The sequence below is a fragment of the Oryzias latipes genome, chromosome 10, assembly GCF_002234675.1.
Source record: "Oryzias latipes chromosome 10, ASM223467v1".
In the NCBI taxonomy this organism is placed as follows: Eukaryota; Metazoa; Chordata; class Actinopteri; order Beloniformes; family Adrianichthyidae; genus Oryzias; species Oryzias latipes.
The window spans coordinates 8,581,371-8,597,153 of NC_019868.2; the positions used below are offsets into that span (position 1 = coordinate 8,581,371).

General features: G+C 37.9%; 1 protein-coding gene across 8 annotated transcripts in view; it reads left to right on the forward strand.

Moving 5' to 3' along the window:
* diaph2 (diaphanous related formin 2) overlaps window positions 1-15,783 on the forward strand; it is a 426,600-nt gene that overhangs the window by 16,819 nt on the left and 393,998 nt on the right. For all 8 annotated transcript variants that reach the window (XM_023958996.1, XM_023958998.1, XM_023959002.1 and 5 more), the window contains one exon: window positions 11,809-11,913. In XM_023958996.1, coding sequence (XP_023814764.1) covers window positions 11,809-11,913 — 105 coding nt within the window. The remainder of the gene's footprint in view (window positions 1-11,808; window positions 11,914-15,783) is intronic.

A 15,783-nucleotide genomic window follows, 5' to 3' on the forward strand; every position in this document is an offset into this window, starting at 1 on the left:
TGCGCTGCACGTGGCACGCGGCTCCCTTTACAGTTACACAAACAGGCGCGCGCTTTCAGAAGCACACATCCTCATTCTACAACAGAAGTTTCCGTCTCGCAAGGAAATTCGATAAATTCATTGCTTTCTAATTGTTAATTTCCATTGTATTCATTACCGTTATAAGCTGCGTGCGTTCTTAAGTGCGGGACACGGACTTAAGCGGGACATTGTGTTGGGGGGGGGGGGGGGGGGGGATATTACTGTCCTCCTTCACTCCGTAACACCAAACATGAACGCGCGCTGTTAGATTTCCATGAAAATCACTACATGTTTTGTTTGGGAACTATTTTTTGCAGCGTAACGTTACGTTTCTGTATAAACAAAGGCGGAGCCTCCTGCCGCGCGTTCTTCATGGGTGTCAGGCTTCACGGCTACCGGAAAGGGGACAGTGTCTGCAGTCTGCTTATTACTGGGCAATATATAATATTCTGAGAAGGTGTCTGTACCAGAGAGCACTGGTGAAACTTGCGTGCAGCTCCAGAGCGGTCCGCTGCAGAAGAATCAACACGCACGCCTAACACACGTGTGCGCACCTTCCTCCTTTACCTACACAAGACTCTCCGCGCTCACACACACAGTCAATCTACAACGCCTATAGTTAGTTCACCAGTTAGATATGTAGTTGTTAGTTGTTACTGATGTGTGTTAATAAAGATTAGTACGTTGTAATTGTATTTATTTCCGATGCGGGATTTTGTGTTTTTTTTCGTTTTTTTTTTGGGGGGGGGCTGCGGTTAACCGCGACACCGCGCCCCCTGGTGGTTCATTACCGCGGTGATGAAAAATTCGACACCGTCACAGCTCTAATCAACACTCATCCATGCGTTCTTGTTTCACTGTTAATTGGATTGGGTGCATAAGGATAAAAAAAGGGAAATTTTTAATGTTTTTTCTTTGTAAAAGCTCTTCTTAATTTATGCCGCACCTTCAAATTGTTTATTGTTGCACTCAATACTTTGTCTGGATAAAATTGCCCTGTTGAGAAATGATGCTTTACACCTGTTAGAAATGAACAATATGTGACAGCATAAAATTGGAAACCAGAAGCACACTGAGCCGTAATCAGCGTAGAGTCTGAGATCTGGAGGTGTGACGGGGAAAATGATGTTTTCATTTTCTTTGTCATCTTTATTTTGTTTATTTGTGGCTTGTGGAGTGCAGCCATGTGTAAAACGACAGGTTAATTCCCTGCTAATTGATATCTAGTTGATGCCTCGCTCAGGTAATGCAGGCTGGATCATATTAGCACAGTAAACTTTTCCACCACTCACTTATAATCCATTTCATTTTGATAGGCAGCATCTGAGTTGATATAGGTGACTTTTGACTTTTTCATTATTTCTTTTTCAGTTTGTTGTCAATTTTCAATTGTTTTAGTTTACATGCATATTTTAAAATCAAAACCAACCTAAACTATTAAACCAAAAAATTCTTGGGAACAATTTTAAATGTATTGTGCAAAAAGTCAGCATAAAGATTTGATACAGTTGTTAAATAGAAATATGCAAACCTATTTTCACTTGTTTATTAATTATTCATTAATCAATTGGTGATAAACGATTAATCAGTTAAAAAAAATAGACACACAATAACACAGTTGCTACACATCAGTGTGTGTTTGTTGAATCTGATCTGGGGCTCCAAATTTTTTTCTAAAGTGTGAGGTTATATGGTATAAGTGTGTTTATTTCTCGTTGGCCTTGTGAAGTATCTGCCTCACTGATGGAAAGGTTTCAGCATACTCTTCTCCCCCCAAAATAGGGCAGTTTTTGTAGAAAAATGGTGATTCTATTTTTAAAAAGTAGTCGCTTCTTGTTGAATTGTTTGATGATGGTCTTCTTGAAAGAATTAGTAAGGTGAGGTTTCACGTTCAGTTATTTTGGATGTTGAGGAGAAGTTCCTCCTCTAGCTTACCAGTTCACAAACAGGAGACTTTAGTTTATTTGTTTTTTTCAGTCTTTTTACCACTTTACTGCTGGAAGATGAAGGTGTGATCCTGTAGTAATTACGAACCAAAGGTAAACAGAGTTAGATTTAGTGAAATTCTGGAGGGAGATAGAGGAAGTGATGCAGACGGTCTCTAGAGATGTGAGTGATGATTGGTGAGGACTTGTTAAAGGAAACGGAGGAGATGGGAAAGTGGTATTCAGAGAAGGAACATCTTTCTAAACTTTGTTTGAAAAGAATGGAGATGCCTCTCTGATCGGAACGTGGGTACTTCCTGCTCAAAATCTAATTTAGCAGGGATGAATGTTCTGGTGCTGGAGGACATGTTTAAGATCTGTGTGCTGTAGGCGTGACAGAAGGGTTCAAGGTTTAGGTCTCAAGCTTCTTCTTGTTTGCTGTGTTGATTGACAGACGGGGTAGACTTAAATCTTCATGGAATATGATGTTTGCAGATGAAATTGTCATCTGTAGTGAGAGTGGGCAGCAGGTAGAGGCAGATCTACAGAGGTGACTCTGGAAAGAAAAGTAATGAAGGTTAGTTAGAGCATTTTCAAAACTTCCTTTTAAACATTGTTTTCGAGTTTCTTGACAAAATTCCATTTATTTGTATCTGTTTGCAGTGTTTATATCGCTTTCACAAACATTTGTGTTTAAACCTGTTTAAAAAGCAATAGTTAATACTCAGTGAGATAATTTGAGAAAACTTTGCTGCATAAACTAGAAAAACATGTACGAAAATGTTTTGTTGTATAACCAAGTCCTGCTTGAACACTTTTGTGTAAAAGTTGGTAATTGACGTACATAGCCTTATACTTTAAAGTGAGGAGCTCATTTAACTCAACTCCACACACACTTTAAGGGCTAAAAATCTTGAATGTTAATCAGATGGTATAAAAAGGGTTGTTTACTTTTTCTTCAGTTTTTCTTTTATTTTATTTAGACTGAGGGGAAACAAGATTTTAAAATGATGGAACCTCAGTATTTGTTTATAGCTGTTTTATAGTAATAAAAAGCAATTTTGAGGTGTAATGGGAATATTTGCAAACAGATTTTTCTTCTAGAATACTCTTAGTTTAGAGATTTTGCACATTACTATTAGGAGTACAATCTCCCTTCGCCATTTCATGGTGTTGCTGTTTCGCAAATTGTTTTCAGCACGACTTTGCTTGCTGTTTTTTTTTTGTGTTTTTTTTTTTTACAGCGTACTGTGTGCTGCGTCCTGATTGGCTTTTGACCTTGTCGATAAATCTCCTCCGTGTCGTGTGTCCTATACAAAATGTTTTCAGCTGTCCACATTTACGTATTTCTTCAATTGTGATCAGATCTGGACTTAGTTTTCGATAAAGGTTTAAACTTTTAGAGTTTAAACTATCATGTCTGTATAAAGTGTGTACTAAGGGGTTTTACATTTAAAACATCTGTAATCCTACTTTGGGGATTTCACCATTGTGTTATTTTTAGAACGTAACCCCTGCGATAAACCGTGGAACACTATTCCAAGTTTATTGTAAATTTCTGATAGTTGCAGATTTTCCATCATTTAGTGAATACCAATGAAATTCACCAACCTAGAGTTGATTTGGGATTGGTTCTTGAGATTAAACAGTTCTGTAGCAAGCAATCTGGTTGTCTCAGCCCAATGTAATTTCCTCTTCAAAAAAGAAACCAATGTTTTTGAACCCCCGCGATGTCTTCACTATCTTTCTTTAGACATCTTAATACCACATGTCCATGTCTAGTTGTTTACACGGAAACTTGTAAGTTTTCGTCCATTTTCCCCAGCATTGTTTTTATAATAAAAACATTTTTATCCATCCACCTGTACCTATGTACAGTAAGCTTTTAGATGAATAAAAAATATGACAGACTGTTTTCTTAAACAAAAGGACACGAGTAATATTTTTCCAGCAGTCTAAGCTTCTACATAGGGCTGCAGCTTTGTGATGCCTCAATTGTTACGTCATAAAGACAAAGCAACCTTTTTGCTCCCTTCAGATTTGGTCTTAATTCTATGTTTACCCACAACACAGGTGAGTTCATAGTTGATGCTAGAATGGACCAGGCTGGTGTGGTTTCTCCTTGCAGCGTGGGATGTGTTTGCTGTACCAAGCAAAGGCAGTTGATGGTGCCAAATAGCTTCAAGTATTCTGCTTGGTTGACATTTTTAGAAATCCAAACTATAGCTTGCTTTATACAGAGTTGTAGGTGTAGATGGCCGGGCCTTACAGCACACATGCCCCTATATCAGTCAGATTTAGTTGTATGTGTTACTAAGAGATGGAACAGTGTAAGCAAACATAACCTTTTTTCAAAAAGCAGGAAAGAAGCTCACAATAGTATCTCTGGATTCATAAGGCTTGTTTGTCTTTTAGTATTTCTTTCAAACGTTAAAAACTGTATGCATGGCTTCCTATTTTGGCCAAACATTATTTCATGATGTCTTCAAATAAGTGAGGTTGTGGACATTCTTGCATCGTATTGTTATTTTGGATGCAGTACTCTGAATGCTGCGCTGAGCAAGCCCTTTGTGTGTCCTAAGCTTGATTTAGTGTGTTATTCACAGCCACAGAGCACCACCATTATCTACTCATTTGCAATGGCTATCTTTTTCTAAAGCATATATGGGCACCACTGTGTATTCACTGAACACCCCATATGCTAATAGCCACTATTATTTACCGATGTCTAGAGAGTAGTTAAACCACTGTTGTCCCTTGGAAACATGGTTATTATTACTTTACATGGCTTTTTAGTTTTTAATTAATGAAGTTTGAGGCGGGTACGTCCTTTAGTAGCTTTTCTTCATATTTCTAAAACATTTATGCTTTGGTCATTTAGCTAATGATTTTAACCAAAGTACTTCACGATTTATTACATTTAAAAGCTATGGGTGGGTTAAATATGTTGATTAAGGACAAAATAACTGTTAAGACTTGGATGTGAACACCTGACCAACCAACTGCCAAAAAGTTGCTCATTTGAGTGAGTTACAGCCTCCCTTTTTTCACTTAACAGTTATATTTAGGCTTCACAAACACTTTTTATTGAAAACTTTAGCAGTTACCTAAACTGGCCAGGCTGCGAGTTCTGCACACTACTTCAATTGGACAAACTGCACCGAAGGCAATAAGCTTGGTTCTATAGGTTTAGTTTTTCATGACCGTGACCTACCCAAATTCTTCTAATCAAACTAGTTTGAAAGTTTATCTTTTGTGAACCTGCTGTCACACAAAAACTATGCCAATTCGGGACAGTGTAATGTCTGACTATGAAGGGTTAATGTAGGTCATCATAGTGTGGTAGAGAAAGTTGGCATGATAAAATACTAAATATGCATGATTGATAAGGGCTGATGGTGGAATCTAACACGTGAGTTTGTTGGTGCTCTTTTTGGTTCTGTGTAAAAGCTTTATCTCTAGTATCTGATCATTTTTCTTTTGTAGAACCTGCTGCTTTTTTGTGAGAGCTCTGTTTTCTGCAGAGACTGCTACACAGAGGAAAAAAAGGAATTGCTGCAAATTTTGTATTGTTGATCTTTGTTTACTTTGTTCTCAAGGCAACTTGATCTCATGTGGGTATGATTTCATGCTTATTGTGCAACAGATATTGCAGATATGGCACAGGAAATGCAAGAAAAGCCATTGCTGCAAATACCTAACTGTGCCTGGGTCCCCTAACCTGAAGTGTACCTCACAGTGGTTTTTGTTTTTTGTCTTTTGTGGAATTTTCTTCAGTGTTTTCAAGATTAGTATTAACAATAGACAATATACTTAGCTATCAGATTTTGATTCTAATTTAGGATTTTGTAAAGTAGAACTCCACATATCAGTTGGACCCACCATGGGTGTTTCATATTTGTTTTCTGTCAAACTGTGGGGTCAGTGTCCCGTCACACCTTAGACCCTTGTTTTCATCCTTGTGTGGTGCAGCATTGGAATCTAACAAAAAGCTTTCAGCCCATGTCTTTGAAGTCGGGAGCTGAATTACTCTGGATTCATCATTACACAGGTTGTGTGTACTTTTGTGGAAAAATATTTTCGAGACCCTAAGTGTGTGCGGTGTGGTATTTATTTTTGCCTTTTTCTTATACAATAGTGGTTACTGCTTGGGCCAAAGATATGTGATCAGTGCTCCTGGTTTTCATCAGGCCCTTTTCAGTGTCTTCTTGGCTGGGCACTCATCCCTGTCAGTCAGTTCACCTCTCAATTACTATGTTTGTGCTCACAGCAGCGTGACATTAAACTCAGGCTTCAATTTGCTCAGTGACAGATGACACAGAAGGCATGTCTGCTGGTCTGACATTTGACGACCATTGATACTTCGGTTGGGAAGGATAATTACGGTAATAAAATCAAACAAAAAATGTATTTACTTATGTACTTTTTTTGCCACCACTATTTATTTTCCTAGATGGTAAACTTTTCTAAATAGTGTTGTGGTTGGTAGGTCCCTGTTTTTGAAGTTTCTCTTCAGCATCTCTCCATCTTTGTTGTCTCTTGTATTTTACCTTTTTTCTCCCCTAGAGATCTTAGTTTTTTTTTTTTTGTCTTAACTCATATTCTGCTACATGTGGTTGTTATGGTGTTACATGTGGTAGCCTTAGATATCTAGCAGTCTTCAAATGAAAGGCCGACCCATGCCACATTAGTGAGACCACCCACTGGGTTTTAATGGCCATAAAAAGTGTGTTATTTTTCCGTCCAGTGGTGTGTATGTCTGATCCTAAATAGCACAAAGTCGGACCATCAAAGGGATCATCAAAAGTATAGGATGAAATAGTCAGTGGCAAGGAAAAGAACATTTGTACTTTGTGAAATGTTTTGAAGTTGTGAGAGCAGTAGTATGTTTACGAAATAAATTGAAAGTTGAAGTGCTTTAATTAGTTTTAGCGCAGCTGAGTTAATTTGGAGAATGAATTTTACCAAAGGATTTCACACAAATTGCAGTGTTTCATCAGTGAAACTGAGACTCGCAGTAAGATTTTTTAGCCAATTTCAAGTCATGGAATTAGCGATGGGTCATTGTGGATTGTGAGGGCTGCAGGGATCTGTGATGTAACAGGTATAGAGAAACTTCTGACTGAAGTTCCTCCTTCAACTAAAGCCAGATTCTGGAGAAGTTTGACTTTTTTTTTAAGTGGAACACAAGATCCAAAGGAAAGAAGTTAAAAAAAGTCACTATTTTGTACTCACTTTCAGGCAATCATATATATTTTTTTAATTTAATCATTTGTACCGTACTAAGAGACACAAATCAACAATGTTTCACTAAGTGTTGGATAATTACATAAAACGTACAAGCATGTAAGCCTTGCAACAGACACGGGGGGGGGGGGGGGGGGGGGGGGGGGCAAGACTTAAAGGGCGTATATGATGCTCTTCTTAAGCCTTTCAAAATAATCTATCTCCATATATATAATAATATATTACCTGTGGCACACTAAAGAACATATATTTTTTTTATACAATTCTTATTTATTTCTCTCCCTCTATGTGTAAAACAAAGACACCCTCACTGCCTGTCTGTCTCTTGCATCATCTGCCTGCAACTCACGATATCAAGAATGACTGAGCTGGACATGGACAACAAGCAGTTTCATCTCAGAAAAACTCAAAACATCACAGCTGTATATGAAGCTTACTTGCAATAATCCATGGATTTTATTTTTTTTTAGGCAAACAGTTTATCAGCCCAGCAAAACAAATTCCAAGCAGAATAAAAAAATCCCCCACTGAAGACGACACTGTAAAGAGAGCAGTTTGAATAGTGTGATAAATTGTGCTGCCACTGCTGTGACTGTGAAGTCTTAAAAGTTTCCTGCCCCAAACGAATCAGTGTGCTGAACACATACTCCGTGCCGTGCCTTATGACAGAAAAGATAAGGAGAAGAGTGATACTGCTGAAGCAATGGCGTGTCATATCACAAAAGGAAAGGTTAGTCATTCAATCAAAGATTTCATGTTGACAGCATGTTCCTTCATCATCTTTTTGCTTTTTTATTACTAGTCCAGGCCTGATTACATGCTTATATTCTTATATAACAGGTGCTCCCAGTTTACTTTGTGCAGGATTATTTATGTACAACTGTCCAATAACAAAACTAGTGCCTGACATTTGGGAGACATGCTATAAAGTCATGGAAAAATACTTAGTGTATATTGCTGTTTTGCTCACAGAATCCTCATATCCTATTGTTTGGTGATTAGACATGCCTGTGGCTTACGAGTAGAGCATCTGGGTGGCATTCTCACCGGATGACTAAATCACCTCAGCTGGCTGTTCTCGATGTGGAGGAGTAGCAACTCTTCTCCGAGTTCCTCTCAAATGAGTAAACAGTTGATTCAGGACACACTAAAGAGAACACATCTCTCAGCTGGTTTGGAAATGCATTATGTCCTCCTGAAGAACTGGAAGAAGTGGCTGGGAAGAGTGTAGTCTCAACTTCCTTACTGAGACGGCTGGCATTGTGACTCAAACCTTGGAAAGAGGGAAGATAATGGTTGGATGAATGAGGTGCTGTGACTGGTGCTGTTACCTATCTTAGTGTCAAATATTTTATGTTGAATCATTTATGAAATTCTCATGTGCCAGAACAACAGCTATGTCAGTGCCTGTAATTCTCACCGGTAAGCTGTCAATCCATCCATTTTCTAAACGCACAATGTCCCTTTCAGAGTCATGCCACTATTGGGCCTGAGTGGAGTACAACCTGGGTATTTCACCAATACTTCACAGGCCAGACAGAGATATAACCAGTCTCTCACACCTAGGGACAATTAAAAGTCGCAAAAGAACCTACCACACATGCACTGGAAGAACATGCAAACTTCACACAGAAAGGACCTGCCCAGGATTTGAACCAGTGCCTTATTGCTGTGAGGCCAGACTGTTAACTACTACCGTGCAGCCCTTTTGTAAACTGGATTATTTTACAGTTTGTGTTCCTCCTGTTTCAAAGAAGGTGATGGCTTTTTTATTCTGGACTTCAGTGATGGATATACAATTTGAGTTGTTTATTTTACGAAAGACACGTGCCAGCTGTTGTTTTGGCTCCTATTAATCCCTTTCTGATTTCTCAAATTTCAGACAAACTAATCAAAAATACATGACAGTGATCAACTTTAAGTAGTCACAATGATCTGGTTTTTTTTAATAGAGGGATGTTTGGCTCACACCTGTTTTTTTTTGTTTGTTTAACTATGAAAACTCATGCAGATCAAATCTTAAAAAAATGCTCAAAGCAGGAGTTACAATATTTTATTGAAGTACATTCTTGTCAATAAATGTTAACCAAAATGATTGCATGACTGTCTTGGTGTTTGTTTTGAACTGTATCACCACTGTAACTAAATGATGGTTACTGGTTTAAACTGTGAAACCAAAACCTGAAACGTAATTTAATGACATTTTTGAACATTTCCTGCACAGCCAAACCAACTCTGCCAGAAGATTCTAGTGTAAAAGCTTCCTTAGACTCCCTGAAAATTCAGATAGCACAGTCCTCTGCAGATATCTGGGACTTTCCTGATGATCTCTTTGAGCTTGTCCTGAGGCTGCTCATCACTGACAGAAATACCTGTTAGTGTGTACTTGATCTGCATTCAAAATCAAGTCTGCATGTAGAAGACACACATTTAGCACTAAATATATTAAAGAAATCTGTTATCTTAAATCTGAATATGGCAGTTGCACTCCCACAAAGATTTAAAAATGCCTACCAGAGCTTGCTTGATCAGCATGAGACGACAAACTTCAGCACATTTTTCCTTTTAATTTTTTTTAATTTTTGCAAGTTCACTGACATCAGCAGAAACTTAAATCTCTACATTTCAGCTACACCAGCATTCTAGTCCTGTCCTCACATGTTTTTGATGTTGCCTGTGAGGGTATAATTAATAAAAAGCATTAATCATTTTGTAGGCTGAACGTGGAGGGCTCCCCTAAGTTATGCTGCTCGCAAGCATCCCGCAGGTTCAATACCCACTTGCCTTCCCATCCCCCGCTCTCCGCCAACCTCTATCCTCCACAAGATCCTCACTCTTCTGCATTTTGCCTCTTTAACTGAATGCCAATTAAGCACATAAATTAGCAGGGTTCAAAGATTAATTAGAAAAAACCTGCTGGTTTCCCTGGGGGAGTTGCAAAATTTCAGATGCATTTCTCTCTCCGCGTTCCACAAGAGGTGTTAATAGATTTTTGGCTCAAAGGGTATATAGTAGAGGAAATGTAGCTGAAGGAACTCAGGTCAGAGTTTTCCTGGATGGGATTCCTGCCCATGCTTTCACTGGCAGATGAAGCAAAACAGCTTGAAACTCATTACTACAGTTTCTAATTTCCTCCCCGATCAAAAGTTATTAGATCCTAAAGGGAAATCAAAGTTTTAAACGATTATGCATGATAAAGATTATACCATCATGACAAAAGTTTTATTTTGGTGGTTGTATCGGATGTAGAAAAACACGGTTTGATTTCCTTCCCACCAGATGGCAGCATGCTTCCACATCTTCAGTCCCACTTTTTCCAAAAACCCTGAGGAGGACTTTTAGTTCTTTCTCTCTTTATTCTAGTCATCTCTTTGTAAGAGAGTGCTTCTGATAAACATCCTCCTCCATTCTAATCATCATGTCATTCCCTAGCTTTTAGTGCTGTGTCCGGCCTTCACTCTATCCCCTGATGTCTCTCACATGAAAGACCTCTTTGTGATGCTGAATTAAAGTAGCATGAAGATAACACTCCCAATAACACACAGATACTTCCTATCCAGCCTATCAGATGTGATTGCCTGGCCTCAATAAAGGCAGTGTTGTTTGATTTTGCTCTCTGAGTTGGGGGTTCTATGTGGATTTTTTTTTCTTTTTTCGGTGGAGCCTTGCTATTTCATTTCAAGGACTAATTATGACTCCAATTATATTGTTCTGCTGTACCCTGTGTCCTTTATAAAGACATTGTCTGATATTCATTTAAGCAAAGCACCGAATCTCAAACCAGTGGGTTGTTGCTGTAAAAACAAGAAGAATAGCTGTTGATTTACAATGTGTCTCTCAGTGCTGTAAAACAAGGAATTGTTCAAAGTTTTACATTTTGAAAGACTTATCTTTGAGACAAGGTTTGATTCCAGACGTTTTGAGTTTCTTGTGCAGATAGGTTTTTGCTACATTCACACTGGGCATGTGACACGCGTTTAAGAATGTGATAAAAGTGCCTTCTTGAGTGTGTGTTTAGTAAATGGTGTTCACACTGGACTACTGGACTAATACTATTCGATAGTAGCGCATGTCTGCCACCTACAGTTGGAAGAGGCTTGGTGCAAAATGTCAAAACAGCGATAATCTCATGAATCTTGCTCCAGGCACAGCTCTATTCCAATACATGAAAGACTTGATGTCATATAATTTCACTTGCACTTTTGTGAAATAAAGAGTACGCCATCCATACTTTACTACCAAATCCAAGCCCCTTATTAGTCAAACTTGTCTGACTTTCAAAGCGCGTTCAATGGCTGCAGGTTTTGAACATAAAGCCTGACAATGGACTTAGAAACTTGCTAGAATTTGGAACCTGGAAGCCCGTAACACACATATACATGCGTTAACATAGACGTTTTGTTAAAATTAGCTGCTTGAACACACATTGCTGAGGGTGGTGTGAATGTAGCTTTATACTTTCTTTAGTCCAGTGCATGTCTTATTAAATTCCATACAGTTATTGCTATATCCATGAAATTTGTTTTTGTTTTTCTTTCAAACTGTAGGTTTTTCTGAATTTAAAGTGGTCCTCAGTGTTCAACCTAAAACTGCATATGACTGGCTCTGTTTTCAGGAGGACATGAACCTGAATGAGGAACGCAAAGCTCCTCTGCGTGGAAAGGACCTGAGCACCAAGCGGGAAATGGTTGTCCAGTACATCTCAGCCACTGCAAAATCTGTAAGTCAGAAAACAAATCAGTTCAATGAATATTTTGTATTCATTAAAGATGATTCTTTAAAAAAGTTAGTGATTGGGTTGTTTTAAAAAAAATCACCTTTTACTCATCTCCATAATGAATGAAACCTAATACTCTGCTTCATGGCTTGCTTTGTCATCCATTCTTGCTCACGCTCTTTTACAGTTTTTGTCCTCACTCTTTGTGCTTCAGGCACAACAACGTTGATTGCAATGTTGATTATTTTCTTCACTGTTCCCCTGGTTGTCCCACATTGGATTTCGTTGTAGTCATTCACTGGGTGCGTGAGTGACTACGCGATTGCCAGTCTTTGTCCAGTCATATATGTGCATGGCACTGTTGGTAAATGTACACTTGCATGTGAATTTTGCTTGTTGGTGATGGTGTCTCAGTGTTTGGTTATCAAGAACATAAGCCTTTTCAAGGTGCAGTATAGAATACTTGTCAGATGTGTCAATAGCATTTGGATGTTTTACTAATTTTATCGACTTGCAATCATTTTAGAAATGTAGCTTACAACACAACATTATAAATTTTTTAACTGAAAGGTGGTATTGCTTCTTGAAGCAAAATTATTCAATTTTGAAAAATTATAAACGACAAGATATGGAGTGAAAGTGGTGGGGGGAAAAAAGACAACCAACAAAAAAACCTCAAAATCTCAGAGCTAAATTTACTTTTAATAGCAACAGTTTACTAACCTGACAGGATTATTTCAAATAATGTTTTAGAAAGTGAATACAAAAGCAAAATATCTGTTTTTCAACCCACTCTAAGGGAAGTCTATAACAAATATTTTGACACAGCTTGTTATGAAGAGAAATGTTAGCACCAAGAATTTACTGATTCCATCATTTATGATGCATAATATTATAAAGGGATAAGAAAAACCTGAAAAGCTGCATCTCCTTAAAGGTAAAAAGCAGAAATCTGATTTTAAACTGCTATTAAAGACCCACTTTGAGGAAAATGGTATTTCAACATGTTCTTGTGACATTTTTCTGATGATGGAGGACATATATAAAGGAAATTAAGCTTCAAATAGCATTGTTGAGTATTTCTTTATTGGAATTGTTGCGAATCAGGAATAGACAAAAAAAAGCGGTTGGAAAAAAGCTTATAGCAGCATAAATAGATCCTCGTACGTCTTTATTTTCCTCGTCTGAGCTACTATCTGGCTAAAAACTGTACTGCTGGATAGCTTCAATATTGCTTGCCATTTTTGTTGCACCTGTTAAGGTTGGGTTGGGGGTGTGAGGGGCTGTAAGCGAACAGAAGATTGATAATGGGAAATGGTGTTGGGCTTACTCCGCACCAACAGTCCCGCCCATAGGCGAATTTTTGAGGAATTACTGCTACCCTGCAGAAACTGTGTCCCACAAAACAACAGATTTTGATTTTGGCTAAAAAAGGCATAAACATGATGAAAAGACCTCTGGGGACGCTTTAAAGTTCAACCACGACAGCTTTGCTTTAAAAACAAGATTTGGCCACATTCAATTTTTTGAAAACGTTATAAACATCAACAGTTTGTGTTTGGTCATTGAAAAGCTTTATTTTAAATAATAAGAGCTTCCATGTATATAATTTTGGCATTAATTCATCAATCTGTGACGAAGTTGTTTGTTTTTGAACATTATTCAGACAGTTTTTGCCAGGCAATAGTCACACAATTTGGCACGAAAAGAGCAAAAAGAGAAGTATCTTTTAATTCCTATTATTTCCAAACATGTTAGCTCCCCTCTTGACATCATCATTTATTACCTTTCTCATTGTTATGCTAATTAACTGGCATTATTGATAATGATGATTATCTGAGATGATTGAATTCCTCACTGGGCCCATTATGTTTTGTGAACACAGATATTTTATTCAAATGAATAATGTAATCTCTGCCGTGAAAGGACGGAGGACAAAATGTGATGTCTGTCTGCACTCTGTTATCACATTTAATAGGGCTGATGGAGGGGGGTTGGTTGAATGTCAGTGATAAAGTAGTTCATGGAGAGTCAGACAAGTGCGCTTTCAGTTACAACCCAGACCTGCTGCTCATCAATTAATTATTTCTCATACTAAGAGTACATAATGTTATTTATTTTTATTTTTCAACCTAATAAGTAGGTGTATATTTGCTTTTGAGTATGACGATGTCAGAAGGTGACATGTCTCCTTTGAAGCAAGAGATACCTTAACCATACCTGATGTATTTACACTTAATGTCCACATTTTTGGAGAACGCTTCTGGGAATCATTTTGCGATTGTTTGACCTTTCAGTGAACAGGAATATGTGCTTGAAAACCGTTGGTGTAAATGACCTCTTCTTTCACACAGTGAAGGGATCATGCATGCTGGGCCTAATGTAACATACAATTTAATTAAATCTGATTGGTTTTATGAATTTGGGTAATATTTCTTATGAACATGGGGGTTTTCTGTTACACTTTGGTGTTTTCATAAGACGTGTGACCTTTCCAAATGCACATTTATTTAAAAAAAACAGTTTTAAGTTAACAAAACTGAATTACTTTGGTTTCTTTTGTATTTAATGCTTTACTTTAAATGATATTGACAAAGCAAGACTAGTAGCTTATGTCAAATACATTATAAGATTATTCACTTATTGGTAGATTTATTTTAGCAGTGGGGTTACAGTTTGTTGGCATGTATTAAAGAAACCTTTCCACACACATAATCAATCCCTCTTTAAGATTTATTTGGAATATGGTGTAATAATAATATTGCATTCGAATTATCTGCGCTTTTCCAGAAGCTGAAAGCGTCTCATCCATACATGGTGACGGTATGAGACTGACAGAGGCGTGGCTGCCTACGGCCCCTCTGACCGTCACCAGGATCATTCATGCACATTGACGCTTGTAGGCAGCGTTAAGGGCCTTGCTCACTGAGATGTTAATTGCTTGCCATTGTTAATGGAACTCTGGATTCTTGGATGGTAGCCTTTCACCTTACCAACCGCGCTACCCAGCCCCTAGGACTGTTTTGCTACAAAATACAGTGGTGAAGTAAACTTAGCCATAAGCATTGAAAGAAAAATGGGTAAAAACAGATTAAAAACTTGTTTATTTTCACCTGTCTGACTGGTCTGTAGCCAGGTGGGGCTGCAGTAACACACGTATTGCACACACTGGGAGAGTCCATCTCACAATGATCAATTGTTGTTTTTACGAGATGTACTCAGGTGTCTCTCTACTGTAAATATTACCAGTGTGCTGGACGAATGCTGCTCTGCTTTCACAACTGTGGCTGTTCATGTCCTTCATGTTCTGCTTTGCCTTTACACTCGCATTTATTTGGTTTGTTCTCATTGTGGTCTACAAATGTATGACATGTAACCCATTAACACCAAGTTGTTGTTTTACTAATAAGACTAAAACTTGTTTATTTTAAACTTTGCCTTCCTTGCTAAGGAAAGTAGTGATTAAAGGCTCCTGTAAAGGGGATTGTCATTATTGAAATATTTTTTCCAAGTGTACACCTTTGTGTCTAAATGCAAACTTTTAGTTAAGCACACTGAATTACAACAATGTAGGAATTTGTTCAAGCAAAGATATTATTTTTTAATTTTTATACGTCTAGATCCTAAGAATTCAGTGTCGCACATTTGCCAGCAAAACTATTGCTTATCAACCGTTCTCAAGATGGTGTCTGTTTTTATGGTAAAGCTGCCTAAAAGCAAGTTTCGAACATGTGGCGTAAAAAATAAATCGTTTTTATAACTGCCAGCATTGATCTTTTCAAAGAATTTTAAGGCCTTACTCCCAAGCACACCAGTTGGGCCTTGCCAGAATCCATACGGTCACAAAGAATGGCTTTTTAGGTAGCTGTGATC